The sequence below is a fragment of the Lepidochelys olivacea genome (assembly GCF_965140295.1).
Source record: "Lepidochelys olivacea isolate rLepOli2 genome assembly, chromosome: 2".
Lineage (NCBI taxonomy): Eukaryota > Metazoa > Chordata > Testudines > Cheloniidae > Lepidochelys > Lepidochelys olivacea.
Window position 1 is genome coordinate 104,785,502 of NC_140412.1, and position 20,076 is coordinate 104,805,577.

General features: G+C 40.1%; 1 protein-coding gene across 5 annotated transcripts in view; it reads left to right on the forward strand.

The window, feature by feature from the left end:
• ATP9B (ATPase phospholipid transporting 9B (putative)) overlaps positions 1–20,076 on the forward strand; it is a 295,180-nt gene that overhangs the window by 219,286 nt on the left and 55,818 nt on the right. For all 5 annotated transcript variants that reach the window (XM_084621950.1, XM_084621952.1, XM_084621951.1 and 2 more), the window contains one exon: positions 13,476–13,618. In XM_084621950.1, the coding sequence (XP_084478076.1) occupies positions 13,476–13,618 (143 nt within the window). The remainder of the gene's footprint in view (positions 1–13,475; positions 13,619–20,076) is intronic.

The window sequence follows — 20,076 nt, forward strand, 5'->3', positions numbered from 1 at the left end:
CTGCTGCTTCACATTTATAGAACCATAGAATATCAGGGTTGGAAGGGACCTCAGGAGGTCATCTAGTCCAACCCCTTGCTCAAAGCAGGGCCGATCCCCAATTAAATCATCCCAGCCAGGGCTTTGTCAAGCCTGACCTTAAAAACTTCTAAGGAAGGAGATTCCACCACCTCCCTAGGTAACGCATTCCAGTGTTTCACCACCCTCCTAGTGAAAAAGTTTTTCCTAATATCCAATCTAAACCTCCCCCATTGCAACTTGAGACCATTACTCCTTGTTCTGTCATTCGCTACCACTGAGAACAGTCTAGAGCCATCCTCTTTGGAACCCCCTTTCAGGTAGTTGAAAGCAGCTATCAAATCCCCCCTCATTCTTCTCTTCCGTAGACTAAACATCCCTAGTTCCCTCAGCCTCTCCTCATAACTCATGTGTTCCAGTCCCCTAATCATTTTTGTTACCCTCCGCTGGACTCTTTCCAATTTTTCCACATCCTTCTTGTAGTGTGGGGCCCAAAACTGGACACAGTACTCCAGATGAGGCCTCACCAGTGTTGAATAGAGGGGAACGATCACGTCCCTCAATCTGCTGGCAATGCCCCTACTTATACATCCCAAAATGGCATTGGCCTTCTTGGCAACAAGGGCACACTGTTGACTCATATCCAGGTTCTCATCCACTGTAACCCGTAGGTCCTTTTCTGCAGAACTGCTGCCGAGCCATTCGGTCCCCAGTCTGTAGCGGTGCATTGGATTCTTCCGTCCTAAGTGCAGGACTCTGCACTTGTCCTTGTTGAAGCTCATCAGATTTCTTTTGGCCCAATCCTCCAATTTGTCTAGGTCCCTCTGTATCCTATCCCTACCCTCCAGCATATTTACCTCTCCTCCCAGTTTAGTGTCATCTGCAAACTTGCTAAGGGTGCAATCCACACCATCCTCCAGATCATTTATGAAGATATTGAACAAAACCGGCCCCAGGACCGACCTTTGGGGCACTCCACTTGATACCAGCTGCCAACTAGACATGGAGCCGTTGATCACTACCCGTTGAGCCCAACAATCTAGCCAGCTTTCTATCCACCTTATAGTCCATTCATCCAGCCCATACTTCTTTAACTTGCTGGCAAGAATGCTGTGGGAGACCGTGTCAAAAGCTTTGCTAAAGTCAAGGAACAACACGTCCACCACTTTCCCTTCATCCACAGAGCCAGTTATCTCGTCATAGAAGGCAATTAGATTAGTCAGGCATGACTTGCCCTTGGTAAATCCATGCTGACTGTTCCTGATCACTTTCCTCTCCTCTAAGTGCTTCAGAATTGATTCCTTGAGGACCTGCTCCATGATTTTTCCAGGGACTGAGGTGAGGCTGACTGGCCTGTAGTTCCCAGGATCCTCCTCCTTCCCTTTTTGAACGATGGGTACTACATTGGCCTTTTTCCAGTCGTCTGGGACCTCCCCCAATCGCCATGAGTTTTCAAAGATAGTGGCCAATGGCTCTGCGATCACATCTGCCAACTCCTTTAGCGCTCTCGGATGCAACGCATCCGGCCCCATGGACTTGTGCATGTCCAGCTTTTCTAAATAGTCCCAAACCACTTCTTTCTCCACAGAGGGCTGGTCACCTCCTCCCCATGCTGTGCTGCCAGGTACAGCAGTCTGGGAGCTGACCTTGTTCATGAAGACAGAGGCAAAAAAAGCATTGAGTACATTAGCTTTTTCCACATCCTCTGTCACTATGTTGCCTCCCTCATTCAGTAAGGGGCCCACATTTTCCTTGACTTTCTTCTTGTTGCTAAGATACCTGAAGAAACCCTTCTAATTTAGCCACTTTCAAATCCATAACAATTTTGTGTCTCACCCCTTGACTACTCAGTTTCTTTAGTAACTTCTTGTGATGGAGTGTTGAAAGTTTAACCAATAGTTTTTTCACTGGTTTATTGATATATTAAAGCAATTAATATAATAGTGAGATCATTTTCTTTGGAAAGAAACTTTGCTGTTCAGACATTATATCATGATCTTCCTTGTATTTTATTGTTCCATCTTTATTTTCTTATTTCTGTTCTCTATGCCCCATTGAGTTTACTTTTGGGTAGTCTTTGTGATATTGGAATAGCAAAACTTGGGAAAAGTTTATCAGGAAGTGAGATCATTACTCAGCAATAGATGGACAAATAGCAACCTAGAGTTGTGAAATAGCACCATATGTGTTTGGTCCATGGCCAGCATATAGATTATTCAATATAAATGAAAATAAAACCTTTCGATATCCATTTGTTATATGTAAGCACTGATTCTGCCTTTTGTAAATTTAAAAGACTTTTAGTTTGTGCTTATGCTGTACCTCGTTTGGACTGATCAGTGGCGCATATCACCAAGGTGAGGTTTAAGTTGATTAGACTAATTCTTTTAGTCTTTTAAATTCATTCTGCAGTTAGATTAATTTAATTTACGTGTTTCCATTATTCCTACCATAGGGCTTTAGTTGCCCTTTTATCTGGAGTTCGGAACTTCCTTCCACACAGTTTCAGTTACAAATTCTGAGAGGAGAGATTCTAAAATTACAGAGAGCAGGGCATGTTTCTTAATTTCTTTCCACTATCAGTTTGTAGTACTTTCTGTATTTATATTTCATTTATTAGAGGAAATACCACAGTCTGGGCATACATACAATAAAAAAAAAATTCACAAATTTAATATTACAGCCATTAAGTAAGTTAGACTTGCCATAATAAAAGGGGTATAAAAATGCCCTTCCCAACCAATCAGGCAAAAACTACAATATGTGTACCATATGTATATTGAATAATGCCCTAAAGATGGACAAAGTCAAGTTTTGTCAGGCCAGTGGGAATTCCAGAGTTAGCGACCGTCTCTATCTGTCCCCAGCCCCTAGTATTCATCCCTAAGAACTGTTTATCAGCTTACCTTTACTTCCATGGTGAGAACTTGATGCAGCTATGATGTAGTAAAGACTGACCAAATTGATGACACCACAGAATCTTGAGCTTCAGAGGTGGGATTGACTTCTTCAGAATTTACCAGTCCTCAGATGCCACTTTGAAAGATTTTCAGGTCTACACAGCCATGACTCAAACTGTAGAAGAAAGTTCATGCTCTAAGTCTGTTCTCCAAGAGTGGAGTCATAATGCACAGAAGGTATTTCAAAACAGTGTTAAGTTGGCCTGGCATCTTGTCTCGGCAGCCTTCAGTGCAGCTGCTGCCTCATCAATAGATGTCTGTAGCCATAGGCGCCAACTCCATGGGTGCTCCGGGGCTGGAGCACCCATGGGGAAAAATTGGTGGGTGTGCTGCACCCACCAGCAGCCAAGCGCCCCAGCTCACCTCCGCCTCGTTCCCAGAGCGCACCCCTTCCTCGCTTCTCCTCCCAATGCTTGCCGCCGCAAAACATCTGTTTTGTGGCGTAACAAGGTGTGGGAGTGAGGTGGGAGGAGCAGGAACACGGCACGCTCAGGGGAAGAGGCGGGGCCAAGGCAAGGGAAGGGATTTGGGGAAGGAGTCCAATAGGGGCAGGGAGTGGGTGGAGTTGGGGCGGGGACTTTGGGGAAGGGGCGGGGCAGGGGTGGAGTCGGGGCCAGTGGGGGGGTCGAGCACCCACTGGCCCCAGGAGAAGTTGGCACCTATACTTGTAAGTGTGCATAATTACACTTGGATGCTATTAAGAAGCTAGGTGACCTACCGTAAAATACACCCAAAAAAGTCTGAGGACCAGGTGGAGACTGTTTTACAAAGAGATGTAAGTGGCAAAGCGCCTGTATTCTCTGGGCTCAATATTTCACTCCTCCACCACCTTCTGCTACAGAAAGTGTAGCATGAAATTCATCTTTTTGGAATTTAACAACCTAGTGTTCGAATCATTGACTGGATTCAAAGTTGCTTGATATGATCCTTTGGGGAGGGTGTTTAGCCTCAACAGCAGCAGAAACTGAAGTGTCCTAAGCCCCCTTTCTTCAAACACTAAAAGGCTCCAAAGTCTATAGCCATTCCATCAATGCCAGCAGCTTCACAGGACTTCAGAGGGAGACTTCTGGCATTTTACCCTCAAAGGCCTAATGGTCACTTCAGAGTACATGGGTCTTGACCGTTGTTCAGTGTAGCTGCAGGACCGTCTTTCAGAGAATCCTTCAGATTATGAATAGCTATTGTTGCCTGCCCATCTCTTCCTGTCAGTTATGAGAATGCCCTTGAGAAGCTATATATCGGAAATCCACCCATTCCTAACCGTCCTAAAACATCTGCTTCTGAGAAAAATAGGGGAAAGGGTTTTATTCCAGGTACTTTCTCAGACATTACATTCCAGATAGCTCAGACTTATACTAGAACTCAATAATCTGTATGTGGTTAAAAAACAAACAAACCCTGGAAATACCCTGGGAACCAACCTGCCTCTTGTAGCAACTAAATTCAATTTACTAAAAAGTCCATATTTAAAAGCGTCTGATTGTCCTACTGCTATGATCTAGCAAGTCTGCTGTTAAATTATATCACGGCTCATGCTCCCTATGGCAAAACAGCTTCATATATATCATATGAGAGATCAAGACAGAATACATGATGAGGTTATGTTTATTGGCATGAGATCAGATGTCCATATTACTTGTGAGAGGCTTTTCTACTCGTGAGTTAAGCAGGCTATCCCAATGAGTTTAAATGAACCTTTATATCATAGATTCATAGATATTACAGTCAGAAGGGACCATTATGAGTCTGACCTCCTGCACAATGCTGGCCACCGAATCTCACCCACCCACTCCTGCAACAAACCTCTCACTTATGTCTGAGCTACTGAAGTCCTCAAATCATGGTTTAAAGACTTCACTCCATGTAGTCATGTGTTCTGTATATTACATATGTTTTACAAAAAAAATTATACAAAGGATTTAAGCAGTTATAACTAGTTTTGTATTTTCCTATCTGTAGCCTAGGTCACTTAATTGCAGTACTGCGAAACTAACTGTACAGTTCTTTGAGGGAGAGAAGAAATTAATAAAAACTCCTTTATACTTGAAGTATTGTAGCTATTCTATACATAAAAATATCATAACTTTACAATATTATATTTAAGGACTGTTCAAAGCTAAAGAGCTATGCCAAACTGACTGGATATAAATTCTAAGTGTGTTCCATTGCAAAGCTGGGAAGTGTCAGTTCCTAACCCTACAGGGTTGGGAGACATCAAATCATAAGACTATCGCTTGTCCAAGGCCTGAATATTATCCATCCTGTACCAGTATTCTTGTACTGTATTATTTTTGTACTGGTCATCTGCTCCAGTGTTTATTTTTTGTTTTTGAGACAACCTCTGTCTGCTGCAGTATTTGTTTTTGAAAGCTTTTCTGTTTGCTAACTTTTACCTAATAGCAATACAAATAATGCCTACTGTGGTTGAAATACACTAATTTTTTTTCTCTCTTTAATTTTGTTTACTTTGTACATTTAATAGCACAATCTTTCATGATTTTACCTGCATATCAGGTCAGTAAGTTTCTGCTGTTCAGTGTACCTCTTTCACACAACAATGAAAGAAAGAAAAACCTTTTTTTAAAATTAGGAAGTATGACTGTAAGGCTACATACGTTGTCTGGGGGACTCTAGGCAGGCGTAGTACCTAAAACTATTTTTAACTCATTCAAGCTAATTTGTTTAGATTTCAAATTGGAAATGAATTTAACATAATTCGAGCTGTTCTAACGCCTCTTGAACCTGAAAACAGAAGTCACGCAGCAGCAGCAGCAGCAGAATCACACTGGAACAAACTGAGTTCTTGAGCGCAAGAAGCACAAGGGAACTATCAAGTTTTGTGAAATTATTGAAGTATTTCAGAGTGAACATTCAATAGTGAAACAATATTTTAATAAATTAGATTACACCCATACTTAAATACCCAGTATTTTGTAGCCTGGGAGGATTAGATATATTTTGACAGACCAGTACAAATACTTTAAGGAGCAAAGATCAGTTGAAAAATGTTCAGTTCGTGTGGTGGATTCAGTTATGCCAAAAGAAAGGATTTTTCCCAGATTACTACTACCTGATCCTGCCTTGGTAATTTTCCTCTCCAAGCCTCCTCTCCTATTTCTACGTCTTGCCCTCCCTGCCCCACCCCTCCAATTTAGTGGTTTTATTCCCATTTTCCCTGACCCCACCTTGGTTTCCGTGGCTTTTTTTCCCACATACAACCAGATCTCTTTCCCCATGCTTTCTTTTCTACCATTTTTGCTCTCATTTCCACTTTTGTTCTTTCTCTCCTCCATGTGTCTTTTCAACCCTTCTTGTCTCTCCTCTTCTCCCTGCTTTTCTGCTTTCCCTTTCTTCCCTTACTTTTAATCTCCACTCCTGCCACTTCCCCCTTTTTGTCTACTCTCTCCATTTTTTCCCCCTTAACCCTCCCCATTTGTCCCCTCAAGTATATGTTTTCTTCTGCCATCCATTTTAGCCCTCCACCCTCTTACCAGGTCTGAGAATGTCTGAGTGGCAGCTGAGTTTGCTCCTCTCCTGCTGTCTCAGTAAACTCTGGTGCAGCCTCCACTCCACTCCTACTGGCTCATCTGTAGAAACAGGCACCAGCCAAAATTCCTGCTGTACTTCATGAACTTGATGGGTAGTACCACACTGAGGCCTCAAACCAGGTCTTGGGACATCTCTGCTGGCATTGTTCCCCATTTGGGGGCCCTGACTATGCTATTGGGATAGCATCCAGTTCTCTGACTTAGTTCAGATGCAGTGATCTCACTTTTGAGTTTTCCCTTTATCTTTAATCATAGTACTGCAATATTTCTGTTAGTTTCCCATGTTCAGATATTGGGTAAGGATGCCTTGGGGAAGCTGGTGGCCCTCATAGTTTGCTGAGTGTGGAATGAAGAGTTCAGGTGTTAGTCACCTCTTACCTGCTCACAAAGAGGCGGGAAAGAGATGGATCCCCTTGTCATTTCCAAAAGCCTCAAGTGACTCCTGAGTTCTAAAACTTCTCATATTTTCCTAGTTGCTAAAATTCTCCACTTTCCCTCTGACATCTTCTATAGTGTATTGAAAACTGGGAGACGACAAAGTACATTTATTAAATATAAAAATAAATAATATAAAAATACTGGTCTGTTTTGCATTATTTGAGTGTCATATTTACCTAAATAAAAAATGGAGATTTCATATTTATCTGCCACAGAAACCCATAGGCTCTCCACAGAACTTAGGCCAGTTTATCTCAATTTGGGCTGCTGAAGAAAGAACAGAGGATGAAAAAGGAAGAATTTGTGCAGTACCCAGACTTGTCGGGGTAATGGGACAAACAGCAAAAGGAAAGGTAGCCCTGAATATAGGGGAAAGCTGGTGAGAGATCTGTTGAACTAAACTGAGAGGGGAAGTGATGGAAACTGTATTGCTTTGGGGCATTGAAAACAAGACTAGGGATATCACTAGAAAGTCCTTCAATGTTAGGGGGTAAAATAAGTTCCCTAATAGCTGTTCTCCATCTCTTGTTTTTTCTGATTTAGCTTTGATGTAAGATATCAGATAGGCTTTGGTACATAAAAACTTATTCCAATGTACACAGTTGCAAGAAATTGATCCCCAAAGTTCTTAATGAGATTAACTCATTTCAGTAATATGTCTCTCTAACATATGCCACAAGAGATTGTTCTTTTCCTGTTACAACAGTCCTTTTAGCAGCAATGAATATCAGTAAAGCTAACAATAATTTCTCCTAGTACATTTTAATATTTTGTTCCACCATTTCTTTGGGTACTCCCCCATGTGATAGATCATTACCCTCTGAATAATCTTTAGTGATAACAATCGTTCATCTTTCCCTCGATTATACCTCATTTCCTACCTCATCCTCAGATCTCAAAATCATTGTCCATATGTATTCTGATTTAGTTTTTCAAAGCAGTCTGGAAGACTGACGTATTTTCTTTTAATGTTAATGGAAGTTGTGACTAAATCTCCTAGACTGCTTTGAAAATTTCAGCCTCTGCCTCTCCTGTACTCTGCCTGTAACATTAATTTCCCCTGGCCAGACTGTGAGTTCTGGCTTGTAGAGTCCAAAATCACATATGGAATGTCGTCAATAACATATCAACCTGTAAAAAGAAAAGGAGTACTTGTGGCACCTTAGAGACTAACCAATTTATTTGAGCATAAGCTTTCGTGAGCTACAGCTCACTTCATCTTGAAGCTGTAGCTCACGAAAGCTTATGCTCAAATAAATTGGTTAGTCTCTAAGGTGCCACAAGTACTCCTTTTCTTTTTGCGAATACAGACTAACACGGCTGTTACTCTGAAACATATCAACCTGTGTAATTCTGAAAACCAATGATCTCTTAGCCAACAAGTCAAAACCATGGGTCATGTTAGGAAGGAAGTCTCAGTTGACTTTTTTCTTTGAGGATGATTAACTACTAGGCTTTCTCAGCTCACTACATCTTCTCTGGGATAAACTTATTTTTCCTTGAGCATATCCAAGAAACCCATAAAAAGGAGATCTGAGACCACCTTGACATTCCGTGATGATATTTCATCACTTCCTACTGCGTATACAACAGGGGTGGTGGCCAAACCGTGGCTCGCAAGCCACATGCAGCTCTTTTACAGTTAAAATGTGGCTTGAGGAGCCCCTGCCCCTCCATTCTCCATTTACGAGACTTGGGGGTGGGGGGTGCTCGGGACCTCTGCCTTGCAGCAGGGTGGTGGGGTAAGGGCTTCTACCCCAGCAGGTGTGCCCCGGCTCTCGAACTTCTGAAGATTGTCGTATGCAGCTTGGAGGGTCAGTAAATTTGGCCACCGCTGATATATAACCATATATAGTTAGGGATGTAAGATCTATTACTGGTTTTAGAGTAGCAGCCGTGTTAGTCTGTATTCGCAAAAAGAAAAGGAGTACTTGTGGCACCTTAGAGACTAACAAATTTATTTGAACATAAGCTTTCGTGAGCTACAGCTCACTTCATCAGATTACTGTTCACTCTCACCTAAACAAGAAGTTTGTGTCTTTCTCAAGAGGTTGAAAGTAAGGGTTTAATTTTTTTCTGTAAGAGGCAAGACTTCTTTATTTCAGTGCTTGCAGGAAACACTGAAGGAAGTTAAATCAGTTGCCTTTTCCCTTTTCACTCAGTTGCCATACAGGAATCCAAGCCTTTTTCCTCTCTGATCCTTGAAGTAAGTTTCACCAAGGGGAATCAACTGAAACCACAGACATTATTTTCTAATGGAGTACACTGCCTCTGTGTGAAAAGAGCTTAGTAGTGGTAGCAGTATCAATTGTTTGTATTTCAACAGCACCTAGAAGCCTTAGTAATTGACCAGGATCTTGTGCTAGGCACTGTACAAACACAGAACCTGTTTCCTATCTTCTTTGAGAATCATCCATCCCATTTGCTTGGGCCAGAGAATTAGCTCAAATCAGAGTGTGCTAGAGATCATTAAGTAAGGATAAGCTATCCAGTTCACTTCCCTGCCTTCTGTATTCCAAAATAGTTCACGTTTGGTGATCTTAGGACATGCTGGAATTCCTGTTTGTTTTTCCTAGCTGTGAGCGATTGGGAGGATTCTGGTGCAAAATTTTAAAGAACCTGAAGGTTATTTGAGCAGTTGGATTGTATATGTTAAATGTCAGATAAAGGGGGTTACTGGAGTAGTATGTTTTTATAATTGTATTTTTAAAATATGTCAAGGAGTGCTTAAAGCGGAAGAATGACTGCATAAATTAAAACAATTAAGTACATACCAATTTGTTCCCCGTCCTTTTTCAGAGATGCCTCTCAAGCAACTTCTGAAAGAATATGCTGTGGCCCTGCTTGTCTTTATAAATGCCAGGCAATGGTTGCACAGCATCTTAGGCTCCTGGAAAGCCATGTATATCTATGCTTGTCCCTCTGGCTCTATAGAACCTCTGCATCAGTAGTGTCCAGATTTTTCAAGCTCAGGGCCAAATATATTATTTAAGAAAGGGAAAGGGTCCTCAGTTAATACTTGAAGGCAGATTCTCTGCTTTGTTCACTTTCCCTGTTCCACTCAGGTGGTGCAAAGGAAGTAGAAACCACCTGAAGCTTCCTGCTGGGAATTCCTCTGGCATTTCAGCCAACATAGCCTGTTTTTATGCCACCCCCCTCACAGTTCCTGGTGCAAAGGGGTGTGGGAGTGGGAAAGGGGAATGGATAGCGCACACTGTGCTCTAGCTTATTCTTAGGTAGTCCTAGGGGACTGTTGCCAGCTGCTGCTAGTTAAAGGAGCCCCAGGCCATTCTTACCTATACGGGGGCTGTAGCAGAGAATCAGGGAGCTGTAACTGGAGGGTGGATTTCAGCTTCTCCTACTTTTCCCTGTCCTGCTCTTCCCATAGGTGGTTGACGGAAATAGGGGAGCTATCCTGTACTAGGCACTTTTGTAGGGTAAGGTCAAGCTCTTTTCTGTGTCCCTTTGGCTCCTGAAAGGGAAGCAGGCAGTGAAGCAACAAGAAGCCAAAGGAAGAACTGCAGCAGGGGAGGGGGACAGCAGCTTCTTAGATTGCTTCCATTGGCTTCTCCTGGAAATGCTTGGGAAGTGGTGGAAGGCAGTTGCGGAGGAGGCAGTGAGGGGCTGATTAAAAGTTTTCAGTTTAAACATGGAGGGTGTGATTCAAGGAAGACACTTACATTTCATAATCAAATACATACTTTCCTCTTATCACAGTCTCCCTCTAGGGTCACAGGTTTAACACCTGGCTGTGCTTTGCAAAGAAACCTGTCCCCCTGGTTACGTCCTCCACTTTTTGAACCAAAACTCCAATATGTTCCAAGAACCTACTGGAAGTTTTGTATTTTGCCATATTACTTTTCCAACTGATGTCCTAAGTAGTTAATCTCCCATTGCTACCAGGTTTTATGTTTTGATTTTTTTTATTTGTTCTAAAAATGCCTCATCCACCATCTCCTCCTGATTTGGTGGTCTGTAGTAGACGACTACCATGACATCACCCCTTTTTTACTCCTTTTATCTCAACCCAGAGGCTTTCAGCTGGTCTGCTTCTCACCAACTTCTGGACCTCTGAACAATGCAACATGTGTATTTTAAACCTGCCTGTTCTTCCTTATATAGTACCCCCCTATATAAATATTCCAGTCATGAGACTGATCCTATCTAATCTCTGTGACACCAGTCGTGATTTAGCTTATGTACTAGTTCTTCCTGTTTGTTCACTATACTCCTAGCATTTGTGTAGAGACAGCTAAGATGCTGAGCATATTCCCCAGTTGATTTCCCTCTTGTTGCTTGAAGCAGTGACCCTTGTTGTAATTTTCCATGTCCCTCCAGCATCTAGCCCTCTGTTAAGGTCACTGTTTTTATGCTTCCCTGTGGGCTTTTGTCACCTTTCAACTATTTTTGAACTGTTTGAATTTAAGATAATTTTTGTCATATAATCAAGATTCTCTTACTGCATAAAAGTGTTTTAAAGGAAAGATTAAAAGTACCAAACATATGGAGTCTGTACAGCACCAAGCAGAACATCTCTCTCACACAAACATCTGTATCTAATTCGACTCTTCATTCGTGGGTACTCGTACCCTCTCTTGCCATGAAAAATCAAGTAGAAGAATTATTATTGAAAACAATTGTACAATGCTTTTATCATGATTAGTATTTTGGTAGTATCAACAATGTGCTAGGTGATGGCCACACATAGAGACAATGCCAAGCATCAGAAAAAAGATCTGGGATTGGGAGACACTATACAAAATAAAAATAAACAAATAGCAGTACTTCTAATGAACCGATAATTGTTTCTTAAAAAAGAAAATTCTATTAGTCCCCTATTCTGTTGCCTGTCCTACTTGTTTAATCCATTTTATTGTGGCTTAAAGAAGCTGGAAGTTATTGTTCCAGCTATTCTGGATAAATCTCCAAGTGGAAGCCCTCCAGATGAACAAGATGATAGGTGCCGACTCCGTGGGTGCTATGGGGCTGGAGCACCCACCGGGAAAAATCGGTGGGTGCCCACCCCGTTCCCCCGTCCTAGCTCGCCTCCTCCCATGAGCTCGCCGCGTCCCCACTTCCCCTAGCTCCCAGTGCTTGCCGCCGCAAAACAGCTGTTTTGTGGCAGCAAGCATTGTGGGGGGGGGGGCAGGAGAACACAGCATGCTTGGGGAAGAGGCAGGGCCGGGGCAGGGATTTGGGAAAGGAGTCCAATAGGGGCAGGGAGGGGGCGGAGTTGGGGTGGGGACTTTGGGGAAGGGGTTGGAATGTGGCCGGGACAGGGGTGGAGTCGGGGTCGGCGGGGGTCGAGCACCCACCGGTGCCGGGAAAAGTTGGCACCTATGATCAAGATTATACAGAATTGTCAAGGAAGGAACTAAGGAGATAGCAGAGAATTATTTTTGAGAGAAAAAAACCCTGTGTCCAGAAAAACCTGTCTTTCCTTTTGGCCTGAGCCTTACGGAGTCTTTTGCTGAGCAAATTACAAAAGGAGTAGCAGATGAACATTTATTTCACTATGAAAATAAGTGTATTGAAAATGCTAAATATCATACAACTCTGATTAAGCATATCTGTTGTCTACATGGCATGTAGCTATCTGTGAATTACTATCCCCTTAGGTGAGTCTCAGTCGCTTGTGCATGAACAACATTCGTATCCATTACACAGTGATGGCAAGGGTACAGATGGAAAGCATTTGAAAGGTTTTAGTACTTCTGCCATCTTGGTATTGCTAAAGATGGCCTGTTGGGAATCTTAAAGAAATTGCTGGTATTCTGTCCCCAGCAGCACTTTTAAACAGATAGAACTGTATTAGACAGTCTTAAATGAAGTCATAATTTGATCTTCAGCAAGAGAAATGGGACTGAAATCAACTCTGATTGGCTGACTTGTATGGGAAAGGATGTGAAATTCATTGGTTTTAAGATTGGGATACTGCTCATAATCTTGTATTCTGAAGTGAAAGCTTGATTGTGTTGATGGAACATTTACCGTGCTAACTTATATGTGTCTCCATATCACAAAGTGAAAATAGCTTTTATAATCAACAAATGATGGAAGTCTCCCTTTGAAATTGTCTACAAAATTTATAGAATTGCGCTGAATTATGCATCGTTACATTTTAATTAATATTTTCAATACGGTAACTAAATTATCTCTCTAACCTTTGTGCACACTTGCAATTTTTTTTATAGTTCTTCGAAAGGCCAAGCAGACCTATTAATATATATTTTCATTGTGCTAGTACCTCGCACCCCAGACATGGTGTAGGGCCCCTTATGTTAAGGATAACCACACAGAACACACAGAACAAAAAGACTGTTCCTACTGTAAAGAGTTTATAATCTCAATATGTAGTTCAAATAAAAGTCATTTTTCAAGATTTTGCTGATATGTTATGATAAAAGCAGCTTTTAGTTCAATTTTCAATTATAACTTTTTATGGTTATAATTGTCATCTTTTTAAGATATTGTCTTGAGTTTACACTGAGTGATATACTCTTCTTTGCAGTTTACGTGTGAATTTGGACATGGGCAAAGCAGCCTATGGGTGGATGATTATGAAGGATGACAATATTCCTGGAACTGTTGTACGAACCAGCACCATACCAGAGGAGTTGGGGCGTTTAGTATATTTACTAACGGATAAAACAGGTACCTGTGGCTACAGTTTTCATCTGATTTTTTTTTTATATTTAAGAATCTTTTTTTCCATATATGACCTTTATTTATTTCCTTGTGTAGTAACAGGATAAACAGCCACTGATTCTTTTTTTTAAAGTTAAACGTTAAGCACGTGTTTACATGTTTTCGTAGATCAGGGCCTATGGACCTGATTCTTCAAGTCCTTATTACCACACACACAATTTATTTCCATGAATAGTTCTCTTGATTTCAATGAGACCACTTAGTATAGTAAACTATACTTGCTAGTGTTTGTAGAATTATGGCATGAATTACCCATGTGAGTTACTCCAAAAGTTGCTATATGCCATTTTAGCCTTTATACTGCCATTTTCGTCTGTGTGCGCCCTTGGAACCTCATTCCCTTGAAAATATTTTAAGACTCAAAGTTAGGACTGGTTTGTAAGAGAGCAAGTTTTTGCCAAAACAACTAGTCATAAAGATCATCCTCCAAAACAGCAGTTTCTTAGGGAGAGTAAAAGTCATGGTCATCTGTTGTTAATTCTGATTCTCCATTTTCCTAACACCAGTTTATCAATTTCTTCTTGAGCCACTATTGGGCTGTGAAGCTCCGTTTTCATATTCCAAACTGCTCTTCCTTATTGTGTTTGATTTGACATATTGGGAAAATTAACAGAACCATCCATACTAGCCCTTAGCAGAACAGCTTGGAAGGACAAGTATGTAAAGTGTAAATTTGGGCCAGCGTTGTGTTCTTAGTATATATTCTGTTGCCCTCTAGCCCCCTTCATAGGCCACAGAATCCTAAATGTGAGCCTCACTAAACCATATTCTGTTAGCTATTAAAAGTTAAACATGTTTACATAGTATATCCCCACAGTCTTTGCAAAAATTTGAGGAACCTACTGTTACATAGATCTTAGCTGTGTGTTAGTTATTGTGGTGGTTGTTGGATATTGTAAAAAGCATTATTTCATTGGTTTCATTTACTCATTTCATAGTTCTCTGGGATTGAATCAATCAACCTACTAAAATATACACATTTATTCTGACCAGATGAATTAGAATATGTTTTTAAATATGAAAATAGCTTTCCAAACTGTAATAGACAAAAAGGCTTGCAGTGTTGTAGCCATGTTGGTCCCAGGATATGAGAAAGACAAACCTTTATTGGACCAACTTCTGTTGCTGGAAGAGGCAAAATTTCAGACTGCACAGAGCTCTTCTTCAGATCTGGCTCTGGACCTACTCTGCTTGAAAGCTACAATTTTTTTTTCTTCTTCTTCTGCCAAAAAAAAAAAAAAAAAGCTACCATTTGATATCTTCAGTTGAAGATCCAGTAAGATAGTAACCAATCAAAAACACTTAGCAGATCAACACAGTACAACATAATAATGAATCATAAAGGTTATTCTTGAAATGTTTGTATAAATACTTTGTCACATGGAATTTTAGGTTTACAGCTGTAAAATACTATGTTATTTTATTAAATCCAGTAAAGAAAGTGAAAAGCACACATTTGAATGGGTCACTTAAAAAAACAAAAACAAAAAATTACATTTTGCATCTGAATGATTTTACTTACGCCACACCACATCATACAAATTGCAATCATACTAGCTTGATTTATTTTAAAAAAAGAGGCCAGTTGTATGCCAATCTTTCACTGTACACATTTAATACCGGAGTGTACTTATGGCTAAAGAGACACATATCTAAAGGTATTAGTGGAATACTTTAAGACATAGTTTGGAAGATAGCTAGCTGTCAAATCAAGGGCTTATCCATACTCTATCTTCAAAGTTTTGACAGAAGGATAAAAGTTGTAATTTCATGACTTAAAAGGTTATAAAATAGCAATGTTATAAGGAACTAAAAAAGTCAAATTGTTTGTTTGGCTAAATTGATCTGTGTAAAAGATGCATAGACACAACTGTCAATGCCTGGAGGGTACTGGTGAGGGACCTGAACCCAGATTTATCCTCTTTTCATATTACTTGCTTAACTAAATCCGATATTTGGTGTCTCAGTCTAAGATTTATCACAGACATAAGCATATCATTGAGAGAATGAATAGAATCTGTATATAACTGCCTTGAGATACCCTTTGTATGATTATAAATAGTTCAAAATAGCTGTTTACAACAATTGGTATTTTCATTTTAACAAACATTATTAGTAATTTTTATTCGTTAAATAACTCTCACTTTTAACTTCCCCCTTGAGGTTTGGATGTTTAAGGTAAGAAAAAGGCTCAGCAATTCTTATAGCCCACCCTGGTGGCTGATCTTATAAAAGCAGATCTAAAGGGGTGGTCCTATTTCTATACAGTCAAAGACCTCAGGTTTCTCAATATTGAAAATGAAAAGAGAATGCAGAAAACAGCTTGCACAAATCGTATACTTTGGTCCAAGCTTTACTTGGAATAATTAAGAATTAGTTGTTCAGTCTAAGGAGCATTACCTTACTAACATAATTGCAAGGTAGTCCTTTGTATGATTGTAAATTGGGTTTGTGCTTCATCAATAAGCTTTTTGACAAGAAGCGTCCATCACAGTGGCTCTCTCATTTGCCACAGTAGAATAGAAAATGAAGTATCCCAATAATTGCATTATAGTTTCCTTATTGTGGGACAAGAAAGCAATGTGGTATAATTAGGTTTGATTGGAGTGCATGTTTCCGGTAAGATCTGAAATTAATGATGTTGCTATAGTGACACATCTGCGGCCACCAGTGCGTGAAACATAAAGTAATTCATTCGACAAGAGAAGACATCTGTTAACTGCAAGGATGCAGAGCATATTGACACTGACCAGAAATACTAGACCTTATGTGATAAATGAACAAATGATGCTGAAACAGGAGGACAGATAATTTGTACTTAATCTGCTGGGAGAACTTTAATCTTCTCACTGGTTGCATTTGACAATGCCATTGTTTAAAGAACAATGCTGCAGAGAACTCATAAATTTTAAAACTTAACTCAGGGTGCAGCCTATTAAAGCAATACATTAATTCCTTTGTTAGGGAGTTTTTATCTTCATGTAGAACAAAGCCATTACTAAGAACACCCACTAAAACAACAGGTTTTTTAGGACTCACATTTTAATTATAGCATCCATTACCCAAAATGCCATGTTGTTTGGACTTGAATCACACATAAGTTTGACAGAAAGGCGTCATCCATTATGGGGGGGGGGGGGGGGAAATACTGTTTCCAGTGTTTTCCAAGGGCAGCTGAGCATGATATTTTATCCTCTCCAGGGTACAAGAAGATCCTAATCACAAGGGAAAAACAAAGATATTTGGCTATATTTATTGAACGTTTCTGACATTCGGAGTGCAAAACTGCAAGCTGTCTGCCATTCGTGATGACAGCCAAAGTATTCAATTATAACAAACACAAACAGTCTTCCTACCATAGTTATTTATTAATGCATAGACTTGCATTTGAGTTCTGTAATTAACATTTCAGGGAATTTTTGGATCAAATGAGATACTTAACACATAACGGTTGAACAGATGCATAGAGTAATGAGATTCATAATTTTCTGGGCAAGCCCTTTGCTAGAGGCCAATGTATTAGTGTGGATTTCTTATTTTGTCTCCTGTAAATGTGGTATGATGTACTTTAATATTAGTAAAGTATTGTTTCAGCAATCATCTGTTTGAAAATGAATCTTTTGAGAGAATTATTTGCAATGCCTTCCTTCCCCCCCATGCATTTGGTCAGTATAAAAATATACAGAAAACCAAATAATTACAAAAACAATCCCATGAGATTAAATACCTCCTTCTCAGGACACATGCTCCCCATACAAGCCACAGGACCAGCAAGGATGCAGCATGAACAGAGGGCAGGGAGAGAAGTAGCTGAGAAAGCTGGAGAATCTTTAGCAGTTGTGATTCTACAGTAAACCTCAGCCCCAACTCAATGGATCCCCAGTCAGACTGACAGAGGGGCACTTCTTTCGTGTGTTTTCTTTGTGTGCCCCTGCCCCCACCCCACCAGAAGGGAAAATATCACCAAAGAATGTGCATACTAGCATTAGCTATTCTGCTGCTTCCATTCGTGTGTGATCCCACTGATGGGACTAAAAGAGAACAGAGGAGTTAGTTAATACTGTTCTGAGCACTAGTAACAAAACCGTGTTATTAACACGGACTTCGCTCCACAGGAAAGAATAGACATACCCCTTTCAGTGGCTATTATCTGACTACATCACATGTGCCTTTCTTTTTCCCCTGAGTTAGGCCATACATAGTTTTTTATGAAAGGTGTACAGGGAAGAGGGGAGGAGGTATTGCATATAAATGCTTCCTATTTGCTTTTTCTATTATTTCTCTTCCCCTCCAATGAGGGGGCAATATTTTTTTCCCAGTTTTCTTCTTAGAATGTTTGTCTTTGTATATCTACTGCTGACAAAAATTCACCATTGAAAATATTGGGCCAGATAGTCAGCTGGACCTTCCAAAGAGCTATGCAGATTTACAGCAGCTTAAGGATCTGGCCCTTTATCTTTTAAATGAGTATATCTTTCAAGCAAAGTACAGATATTGTATGAAAGGTTATATGCTTTTGTAACTCACGGCAAAGTTATTAATGCTTATATATTGCAAGTACTTACTTGTTGTTTTATTGTGGCCTTTTAGAATGTTGGTATTAGGCCAACTTACAACCTAGTAATATTTGATCAGAAAGCTCTGCATCTGCTTCTTAAAATTCTCCACTGCTCTGTTGTGAATCACATCTGTTGCCACCCAGAGAATGATGCCTGCAGGACTTTTTCCTTAGAAATTAATTTGCTCTTTGCCTGCTTTGCTCTGTGTTTAATGATACAATTGGAGTCAAAAACTCTTTGCTTCAAAAAAGAGTATACTAAATTTTTCTGTAGGAATCACACACTAACTTTTTGTCAAGATATTTTCCTTATGTGGTAACTGTATTCAAAAACAAAGTTAAGAATATACTTTGATGGTGGGTCATATGATGGCTGCCATGCTCTTTGGATATCTTTGAAAAGAGCTTCGCATTTCCTCTTGTGTTTGCAAGCTTTTCAAATTAGCAATTCTTAGCCAAGTTCTATTTTTTAAAATTGTGAAATAAGTGGAGATTAACCAAGTCACCCCAAGGAAATTCTGAAAATCAGATAAAACCACATTTGTAAAAGAATGCTGTTAAAACTAAACTTATCAGTAAATTTATCTTCACTGTTTTCTCCATTATCCATCGTGCGGGACAGAATAGAAAGAAGACCTGACAACACTGAACTAACTCTGTTCGAAGCACAAACTACAGATATTTAAAATGTTCATAGAGGTGTACAGCTAAAGGTCTGGCAAGACTTATTAATCTACTGCTAGAAGACTAAAGCCTAAAATATAACTATTGGAGAACTACTGCTGAGGAAATAGTATGACATGACTAACTAGCATCATATTCTGAGGAGACTAGCAAGATATTTTTTGCCCAGTTCAGTGCTGTGATCATTCAACCAGGAGAACTTAGAAACAAATTTGTAATGTTGACAAGGGATGGACTTTTGGCTTATTTTCAGCTTCAGGTGGTCAACTGTGCTTTACAGGAAGGTGTCTGAAGTTCTTTTGGAAGACAAAAAACAAAGTTTTTCTCTTTTGAAAAGTCGAAAAACTCTCTTCTGTTTTTCTTCACAATGGCTAGAATTTGCAACAATCCACAGTTGAGTGTGGAGCCATAAATATTAGATCTTGGGAGCAGACACAGTAAAATTAGATCCATGCAGCTCTATCATTTCTTCATCTTTTTATTCTCTTCCATCTGGATTAGACTTCTGAACAGAGACTAAAAATTTATATAAGATACCTAAAAGTAATCTGCCAAAAATTGTTTTTCCTATTATGATCAAAGAAAAGGGAAGATGGCAGTCCTTCTATGAGTAGTGTGAGAGGTGCAAATATTGACTCAGGACTGTTGATCCTTCTATGTGTTAGGACTCAGTTCACCTCTTTCATCCTTCCCTCCACCTACCACATCTGCTGATTGCTGCAAGGTAAGAGGATGTACAGAGCTCTACTCCACAAGCCTTCTGCTTGCTGAGAGGAAGGGGAAGGCAAGAGGTTTCTGTTTATCTACCCTTCCCTCCCATCTTGTTTTCTGAGAAAGGTATGGGTGGCTGGGACAGGGGGAAAGGAATATGGAGGAACACTCCTGCCACTATAATTAATTCCAGTGCCTGCATACTCTGCTGCTCATAGCAATGTGGGCACTGGAAAGATACTGGCATTGTCTGTCTACAGATTCAGGAAGATAACACTGCATCAGTTAACTGTTGGAAGTTTATCTTTATAGCCATTAAATCAAGAAAGTTAGCTTTTTAAAATGAAGATTTAAATTCTTCAGAAACTAATATCTTAGTCCCACATGCTTAGTCACCACACGCAAGTCAGAGAATGGAGTTTTCATATCTTGAAGCATAAGATGATTGCAT